We start from the raw sequence: 9,529 nt of genomic DNA, 5'->3' as shown, positions 1-9,529 counted from the left end.
GATTAGGAAGTGCTTTAATCTGAAAATGACAGGCAGAACACAAATCAGACCTGAACCTCAGATCATTATGATGGAAAGATGAGTGGAGACAAAGGGAGCTAAATTACTTTCCATAAGAAGCAATAAGCAAGACAAAAACCCCCACTAACAGCTCATACCAAGTACTATACATAATTCAATCACATTCCTGACACCTGTCTTCAAAAATAGCTTATTTTACATTTGTCTCTTTATGAATCCTAGGCTGCTCAAAGGAATAATTCTTGAGGAAAATCATAAAGGGTTGAGAATTGGGGACCCACCTCATTACTATTGAAAGTGGCCTTCCCACTGTCCCTTTCTTAGATGACATAAACCATACAAAATTACTATTGAAAAACAATAATTGCAAAAAGCCATCTGAGAAACATAACATTTTAATAGATGAAATAAATACTCCAGTACATGCAAGGTAAAAACTTGACATGGGGGGGGGATCACTCTATGGTGTAAATTAAAAATAAAACACGCTCACAGTAGCTTTCCCCCATTTGCAAATCACAAGGCAAAGTCATACTCTTTCCACACCAAGTATACTCCTAATTCAACACGACTGCTTAAAAAAATAACATAAAAAAAGGTAGCTACATCCATGTCTAAGGAGTGAAAACTGAGGTAACCTTTCTTTTAATTAAAATAAAAAAGAAGAAATGAACCCATGACCTCCTTCCTGCCCAATTAATAATAAAATTCAGTTGACGGACACGAGTAGGGTACGGGTAAAACCACAGCTAGCAGATTACCCATTTTCTGTTCCCCACTCCTGTGTGGGTGACTTGACACCTGGGCTCTCCGGTGCATATGAGTTGTGTGCGTGGCCCTGACTTCTGGAAGATTCCTCTTGGGCATTTAACTTGGCGGGGGTGGGGGTGGGGTTCACCTATGATTTCTTTGGTATAAATGGAGAGGGGCAGAGAATAAGTGTCTTCCTTTAGCCTGGGGGTGGAAGAAGGGGTATGGGGTGGGGGGTGTTGCTAATTCACAGAATTGGAATTTACTGGCGGTAAAGTCCTGGGTGAAGACCTCTCTCTTAAAGCCTGAGATAGCAGGGTGCAGCCTTCAGACACGGCGCAGGCCGAGTTCCTCAGCCTCTCCCTGTGGTCCGACATCTTGGCGCCCCCGTCAGGGTGCTGCGCCAGATCCCTGAGGCACTGGGTCAGAAGCACGCAGGCTGACACCACGCTCATGGCACCACCCAGGATGGCGGTCTGCACCGCCTTGCCCTCGGCGCTCACAGCAGCCGCGCGACCCAGGAACTGCGGCTCGGTGGCGAAGCCCACGAGCGCACTCACAGCCTGCACCAGGGGCCCACTGAAGAGTGCGCATCGGCTGCGCGCCAGTTCACTGGGAGCCACCTTCACCTCGCGTACGCAGGCCAGCAGCGCCGACGCACTCGTGCTCATGCACTTGACGCCCAGCTTGAACTGCTCGCGCGAAAAGCGGTCCCTTGACTTGTCACTGGCTAGGGCACATGCGTCCGTCAGGAATTTGAGGTTGCGCGACAGGCCCTGCGACACCTCCAGCAGCAGCTGTGGGGTCATATCAGCCAGTGGGGTGGCTCGTAGCACTGCGCAGCCCTGCTCCACCTCGTGGCGACAGCGTGTCACGCGGTAGCGATCCACCAGGCCTGGCTGTGCAGGCTGTGCGCCTGGTGTGGCCACAGCGGCCAGGTAGGCGGCGTGGGCTGAGTACTCGGTCAGAGATACCACCAGGTCACCCAGCTCCACTAGACTGTCCCCGGCCTCTCCAAAGCGGCCCATGTTAAGCTGACTCTGCACGTCATGGGTGAGGATGGAGAGCCCCTTGGTGCGCGCGATGATGGTGTCCCGGCACTGCTCAAAGGACTCCGCGCCGGCACACGAGGAGGCGGGGCCCTCGAAAAGCACTGGCCGAGCCTCGCTGGACAGCAGCAGCAGGTCGGCCACCAGCTGCATCTTGCCCTTGCAGTGGTCGCAGACGGACACCAGCCTCTTTCGCGGCTGCGAGCTGGCTCCACCGACGACGCTCACAGGAGCCGGAGAAGCCGCCTCGCCAGTGGGCTTCCCAGCGCTGCCGCTAGCCATCGCGCCCGGGGGGCACTGGCATGCCGCTGGGGAGCCCACTACCACCGCCACTGCCGCCGCCCCCGCGACTCTGGCCAAGGCCACGGTGCCTTCCCCGCACCATCATGCCATCCACCGCTGCGGGCAGAGGGCACTGGGCTGCGGCGGCCGGAGCCCGAGCAGTGTAGGGCGAGCCCGAGGGCCAGAGAATACTGGAGGCTCTTCGGGATGAGAGGAGAGGCTGCGGCGTTCGGCCTCCTAGAAGGCTTGCAGGAAGCATGAACCGCAGCACAACAAATTCACAGTCCGCGCTCCTTGCCGCGATGCTGCCAGGAAAGTCCCTTCTGCTGGGCGGTTGCCGCCTTCCTGGGCATGGCCTGGCCCGGCCGCCGGAGCGGAGAGGGCGGGACAGGGAAGCTGGGAGTTGTCCTTCCTTCCTTTCTTTGAAATCAAAATCCTTTCCTCGGGGAGGAGCGCAGGCAGCGGCTCCGGCGGGCTGTGCTGTCAGCCGCAGCGCTACAGGCCACCTTGGGTTCGGCTGCGCACGTGGGCTTCAGGCGCCGTGACCGCGCCAGGCGGCACTTCTCCACGACGGCTGCCCGGGTTGGCGCTCTGGAACGCACAGCCGCCCCAGGCACATCTCCTACCTCGCGCTCTCTGGAAGCTGCGCCGGCGGCGGCTGCAGGGCCGAGGGTGTGGTCGCGCTGTCGCGGCCACGCCAAGTCAGAGCCGGGTGGGAGCCTGCACTGATTGCGCACAGCGGTCGCCCCGCTCACGTTCTCGCCCGCCACGCCCGGGTGCCCGGGGCTCCTCGGCGGCCCTTCCCGCCTGGCAGCTCACAGCGCGCGGCCCGGAGCCGCGGCGGCACGCCCTCCCGGACCGCGCGCCCGGCGGCCCGCTGCTGGCTGTCGGCGCGAATCCATCCCCGGTGCCCCCTCGTCTTGGGCCCGCAGCGGCTGAGATCTCCCGAGGCCCCGAGCCCCGCGCATCGGATGCAGCTGCGCGACTCTACCCGGCTGAGGAGCCGACTCAGAAGGTCCCCTTGGCGCCGTGGCCACCAGCCGGGGCCCCGGCTCCTGCCATTTCCGTCAACCACCAACTTCCGAGCGAGCGCGGAGAAACTGAAAGGAAGGGCGGGGACCGAAAGGCGAGGGGAAAACACCCGCTTCCTCTCCGCGCGCGGCTTAACCTCGGAGCGCGGCCGTGGGTGCCCGCCCGCCGGGGCCGCCGGAGGCTTCCCCTCTGCCCAGCCGCGCCTCGCCCCCGGCTCACCGCCGCAGCACCTCGCCGTAACCTCCCCGGAGCCTATAGAAATCTTTTGTGTGGCGTCACCGCCTTTCGTTTAAATCCCGCTTCCTCCTCTCGCCTTTCCTCCCGCCCCCTCCGCCGCTCCCGGATGCTTGCGCGATGCGCTGCTCCTCCCCCGGGAAGCTGGGTGGCTGCGGGGGACGCCGCCGCCCAGCACTCAGCTGCGGACCTGGGGCTGGTGGTCCCGAGCCGCCCCTGGGTTCTGGCGGAAAGACCGGGTAGCAGACGGGTTGGGGAAGGGCCACCCGACCAGGGGCTCTGCGCACACCCTGGGGAGATCGGAGCGCAGCCGCCGGTTGGCCTTACGTAAGCTCTTAGCCAGACCAGGGCTCCAGGCATCTCCCCGCCAAGGAAGCAAGTCAAAAAAGGTGACCTGTTTTCTGGGTTAGAGGGGAGGCCCCTCGGTATGATCCCCTGGTGATTTGCTGGCGTCCAGTCATCTCCCTTTTGTGAGACTTAAGATTGAATTTTCCAAGCTTTCCTTCTGCCCTTTGTTGTTGTTTTGAGCTCTTCCACAGTGGGTTTCTAATGGGCTGTGTGGGGTGATGAAAAGAGCACTGGATATGGAGTCCCAAAAGGAGGGCAGAGGACTGTGCAGATGCTCTCCCAATCTCCAACCAAATATACTTTTTAAAGTTGTCAGCAGGCTTTGAACCCGACTTCCAGGTTCAGTCTTTTCCCAGCCATTTATGAGTTCTGTGACCTGTACAAGTTCTCTCTCCAAATATCTGTTTCTCCAGGTCAGATACTGGGCACTAACTGCTTGAGCACTGGGCTCATGAATAGTAGCTGTTAGAATCGTTATGGGCCTTGATCAGCATATTTGGCCTTTTATAACTTCGTCAATATAATGGAGTAATAATGATCATTGTTAAATAAGAGAGACAGCCTTTGGAGGTAAACATTATTAACTCAGTTTTACAGATAGGGAAACATGGTCAGGTGCCTTAAATGAGTGACTTCCTAGGTCAGGAAGACAGAAAATGGCTGGATGAGGAGCCCTCCCCATCCCTCTCTAGACTTAACTGCACCCTGTTCTGTCAAGGAGTCGTAGGAACATCTGACCTTCCTCCCACCTCTGAGTAGTCTTGAACGCCTGTAGGTGCCCCGACCAGCACGCGTTGGGTATGAAAGCCAATGGAAATGTTTGTTCCTCCATTCTTTCCTAGGACTCTACGTCACCTTCCCCACCCAACCCCCAGCTTGTTACTTGTAACTAGAATGGACTTAAACTTATCGTCCAAGACCAAACAGTTTGGAGAGTGAACTGTGAGATATACTTTTAATAAGTTAACAGAAGCAACAGGTTCAGACTTAAATGGACAGTTGCCCTACTTACAGCTGAAAGTGGCCTTGGAGAATCTAGATGAACTGATTTTGCAAACAACTTGATAAAACTAATAACTTTCTAAACAAAGAGGGGTTCTGTGGGATCAATCCATTCTACTTTTGTGCAAGGGAAAAACAATTGGACAAATCAAATTCTTAACATGGTAACCCAGGAACAGCACTGTAGTCCTTCTTAGCTCTAAAAACTTATGCCAGAGAAGTCAAACCATTGTACCTATGACTAGTTTATTCATGCAACTGCTTTGGAATCAGAATTTTTTCCAAAGTCAATTGGCATTCCTGGAGTCTTATTTCCCTTTTCTTCTACTGTGCAATCTGTTTTGTTATTATCACTGTATGCTTCATACCCAACAATAAGCTGTGCTACACAGGGACTATCCCACTATTCCACAAGTTTTGGTATAGCTTTTTAAATTGGATAGGATTGTTTCCTTGGTCCATGCTTCATTTCTCAAATAAGACAGCCCCTAAACTGATCCTTCCAAGTACTGCTTCCACTTTCCTTTAGCTTCTTTTCTTTCTGCCATCATTCATTCACTTCACAAACAATGAGCAACTGCCAAATGCTGAGCTCTGTACTAGGCACCACTATGCCTGTGGTACTGGGGATTGCACCCAAGGGTGCTCTACCACTGAACTTTTTTTTGAGACAGAGTCTAACTAAGTTGCTAAGTTTCTTTCTAAGGCTGGCTTTGAACTTGCAATCCTCCTACCTCAGCCTCCCTAGTCATTGCAATTGCAAGCATGTGCCATTGCTAACAATCACAATCATCCATCTTCAGAAATTTTCATCTTCCCACAGTTACAGTCTATACCCATTAAACAACATTTCCCCATTTGTCTCTCCCCCCAACTCCTAACAATCACCATTCAACTTCCTGTCTCCAGGAATTCAACTATTTTAGATAACCTCAGGTAAGTAGAATAAGTAGAATTGTATTTGTCCTCTTGTGTCTGGCTTATTTCACTTAGCATGGTCCATTGATGTGGTAGCATGTGTCAGAATTTCCTTTCTTTTCACGGCTGAATAATATTGTAGTCATTCTGAATTTTGATACCCAGCATTCACTCTGCATCTAAGACTCCAAGCTGCATGTGATATACAGTTCCATCTGGTAGTCAGAAAGGAGCAGTCTCTGCCTTAATGTACCTTTCCTTTGGAACAGAGCTGCCCTGTTTTGTTTTGTGCTCATAGATGTGCCCATTCAGTTTCAAGTACTCTTTCTACACTTATCCAATCATCACTCCTTAGCTTCCTTTCAATATTTCTTCTAAAGGATAGGAATTTCTATCTGAATAATGTGTTCCTATCCCTTTTTCCTATTTCAGACATCCCCACAGATGATGGATGAGAGCTGCTGGGTCCCTAAGGAGCAGAATCATCATGTTAACTGGTCACGGTCCTTACCTGGCACATCCTCTTGCTCTGTGACCTATTTTGTTCCTATCCAGCTGGGCAGGACTCCACCATCAGTCCCAGGTTTTTCCTGCCTTCCTCCTTCCCTCCTTCCTTTCCTGCCACATCTTTGTTCATCAGAAGATAGATGTGTGAGGGAGGCTTGTGTGAAGGACCAGTTCTGCTTTGGGAGAAACACCTGAACATTCAGATCCCAAGATTCTGGCAGATCTGGAATTTCCTTTAGTTATTAACTATAGTACCCTACATGGAGGTGAAGGTTGCTACTGGCCAGTGATCTTTGGATGTATTTTCTATCTTTCATAGTCTTGGAGAAGAGAAGAACTAAGATTCAGTCACCTCGGACCCCTAACACTAATAATGACTGAACATGTTTCAATATGTTTCATGGTATCTGGTACGGAATTGCTCAGGGTGCCTTGTGGTCAGTAACTACAGATTGACTAGATTCTATGGAGCTTCTCTGGTCACTCAGACAAACTTGGCACTTCTGCCCTTTCCGTCCATTGTGCTGTCTACACAGCTTCAGTGTGACTATTGGCAGCCTGTATTTGTAACTGTTGGCACACCTCTCTCTCCAAAACCCTTTCTTTCATCTAGTTAAGGGGAGGACTTGATATACTTCTTTCTTCCACACCTAATGCATTGCATGGTCATCAATAAACTTTTATAGAATTCATTCATTTGTTAAACCTCCTGGCAAGAAAAGTATTCTGGCTGCCCACAACTTTTATTCAGTAATTGTCAGAAAGTGATGGACATTCGTGAAACAACAGCAGGGCACAGCTTGTGCATGGTGGTGACCTCATTGCCACTCTCTTCATCCTCACCTGAGCCCCACTCCAGGGCCCCTCCTATACCTTCCCATGATTCAGTCTACTAAAGGGTTAATATTTGGTACAAGAGCCCTACCCTCAGGTCATAGACCTCAGCTCTGATTAATTGGTAATTGTGCCTCTAGTTTTTCAATACTTTGAAAGTTATCCCTGCCTGATTTCAGATAGTACTAGAAATTCTTGTTTCCCCCTCCTCTGCTGTGATGGACACAAGCCAGGAAGAGCCCAGATTAGGACACTAATTAGATCTGAGATTCAGTTTTGCCATTCACTATCTCCCCTCCTTTTACAGGTAGGGTTAGTATTAACCCCAGAGTAAGAGAGGCCTGTGCTTTATTTAGGCCATGGCCACATGACTTCTTACACTTCAGAATTCTCTTTCCCAGCCCTGTACTGCACAGCCTCAGACCTGGTTCAGACTCTGGCCCCATCTGAATGCTCCTGGCTCTAGACCCTTTTCAATCCATTTTCCATAAGGCTCCCAGTGACTACCAATTAGAAAACCTCATTGTCCCATATACCTGGGCTCCACTTTTTGCCCTGCAGCTGTACTATCTCTGTGACCTCATATAAATTATATAATTCCAAAAAAAAACCCAGAATTTCCTCTTATTTAAAATAGAGGATATTATTATCATCAGGCCCTGACCTCCTATAATTTGCATTGGATCTAGTGCAGATTGCTTATCTCCTCTACCAGTCCAAAACCTCCAAGAAAAACAATTATTAAAATTAATAAAATAATTAATTTTTAAAAAATTCTCCAAAAGCAAGGGCCTTATTGTATTCATCTTTGCATCAGTGCCTCATCTGATTCTCGGTTAATGATATGTTGTTAGTAAATAAAATTCTCCAGGGTTGAATAAAATCAAGTTACAAAACACCAAAATATATTTAAAATATCAAGGCATTGAAAATGCAGTTGATCCAGATATCTTCACATCAGTGGATTATAAAACAAATGGATTTCCTTCTTGGATGAAAGTAGCCCTAAAATTTACTCAACCCCAACAATTTCTATCAAAGACTCAATGACTTTTGTTCTCTATAACCATATACTGTAGGCCGACAATCCCAGCACTTTTGCACCTTAACTTGGCAGCAGGCAAAATGAATGACCAGGGTGACCCCTCCCAACAGAGCACATGATCCGCCACAGCTGTGCATGTTTTTTAGCATGACTGCACCAGGACAGAGCTCCAAGCCACTGGGTGGAGCAATGTGCCCCTGGGAGAAAGCTTAGACTTTTCCCCTATGATTTCAGAAAAGAAAGAGAAAAGTCTCTTTTTCTTATAAGTTGTTTCTGCTTAATGTCAATAGGAAGTGTTATCATAACCTATGTACATGCATGCATGCATAGAACATCCACCACCAGTACAGTGGGAAAGAATTCAAGCTGCACTGGTCCCAAGATGGGTGGTAAGGCAGACATTGCCAGCTAGTTGCCCCAACCTCCACTTCATACGTTTCCCTTAATAACAGAATCTCAATTTTATTTGACTGACAATGTATACAGCTAGAAGACAATTTCCTGGCCTCTATGGTAGAGACAGGCTTTAGCCAGTGAGATCAGAACTGTTGTGGGTAAGGTCCAGATAGGATGCCTCAAAAAAGTTGATCCTATTGAAAGGTATGCTCTATTTGGTTTGCCTTCCTTCTTCCTTCTCTGGTTGAATGTAATCTTGATGACTGGAGCTCCAGTAGCCATCCTGGAACTTGTGATGACCTTGAGGATGGAAGCCACAGGGCCAGTGTGATGGAGCAGGTTGAGAAAGAAGGCGGGGTGCTACGTGACTGAGGTACCATCATACCAGCCTGAGATGCTTAGTTTCGACCTGCTTCTCTGAAAGAAATATCAAACAAGCAGGCACAGTGGAGCGCACCTGTAATGGCAGAATCAAAAGTTTGAAGCCAATCTCAGCAGTTTTGTGAAACTGTCTCAGAATAAAAAATAAAAAGGACTGGGGGTAGAGCTCAGTGGTAGAGGACCTCTGAATTCACCCCCTAGTACAGAAAGAATAACAATAAAGTCATTTATCTTACCTACATGTTTTTTAAAATTAATTTCTATTATATGTATCCTTGTATTTGTATCCATTACAAAGCATGAAGAAAAGTCTATTGCCACTTTTTAAATTGGTGTTGTAATAGCAAAAAAAAAAGTGGTAATAAATGTTCATGAGTAGGAAATAAACTATTGCTGTAACAGTACTGAAGAATACTATATAGAAGTCTAAAGAATCAAATTTCTTCCTGTCATATTTTTAGGTGGAAAACACTTGAGCCCTGTATACTTAAAAATTCATACACTATGCTGCCATAAAAACATATAAATGCAACAAAAGCATTGCTAGAGATACTTTGAGATTTGCATTACGAAGTGCATGTAATATGTGACAAAAGATAATTGGTTGAGGTGGAGTAGAATTGTGGGGTCAGTATTTAAACTTTGTATAAAGTTCGGATTTTTTTTTTTTTTTTTTTTGGTGGTGCTGGGGATGGAACCCAGGGCCTCATGCAGGACACAGAACCTTTAT

The 9,529-nt window shown here is 49.0% G+C and overlaps 2 protein-coding genes across 2 annotated transcripts; one reads left to right on the top strand and one right to left on the bottom strand.

The window, feature by feature from the left end:
* Window positions 1-398: 398 nt before the first annotated feature.
* On the bottom strand, window positions 399-3,449 carry Tlnrd1 (talin rod domain containing 1). Its single transcript, XM_047540678.1, has one exon. It carries the CDS (start codon window positions 2,100-2,102, stop codon window positions 1,014-1,016), a length of 1,089 nt encoding a protein of 362 aa, XP_047396634.1. The 5' UTR covers window positions 2,103-3,449; the 3' UTR covers window positions 399-1,013.
* On the top strand, window positions 2,123-9,529 carry LOC124976320 (transcription initiation factor TFIID subunit 4-like). Its single transcript, XM_047539261.1, has 3 exons — window positions 2,123-2,265; window positions 2,355-3,695; window positions 6,069-9,529. Exons 1-3 carry the CDS (start codon window positions 2,123-2,125, stop codon window positions 6,082-6,084), a joined length of 1,500 nt encoding a protein of 499 aa, XP_047395217.1. The 3' UTR covers window positions 6,085-9,529.

This window comes from Sciurus carolinensis, chromosome 2 (genome assembly GCF_902686445.1).
Source record: "Sciurus carolinensis chromosome 2, mSciCar1.2, whole genome shotgun sequence".
Taxonomy (NCBI): domain Eukaryota; kingdom Metazoa; phylum Chordata; class Mammalia; order Rodentia; family Sciuridae; genus Sciurus; species Sciurus carolinensis.
The sequence above is the reverse complement of the archived record's forward strand: the minus strand, read 5'-3'. Positions and strand labels throughout refer to the sequence as shown.

Coding starts and splice junctions, on each gene's coding strand:
- Tlnrd1 (XM_047540678.1), bottom strand. CDS start 2,102: ATGGCTAGCGGCAGCGCTGGGAAGCCCACTGGCGAGGCGGCTTCTCCG.
- LOC124976320 (XM_047539261.1), top strand. CDS start 2,123: ATGCCGCTGGGGAGCCCACTACCACCGCCACTGCCGCCGCCCCCGCGA. Junction 2,266..2,354: donor GCGGCCGGAGCCCGAGCAGT/GTAGGGCGAGCC, acceptor GAAGGCTTGCAG/GAAGCATGAACCGCAGCACA.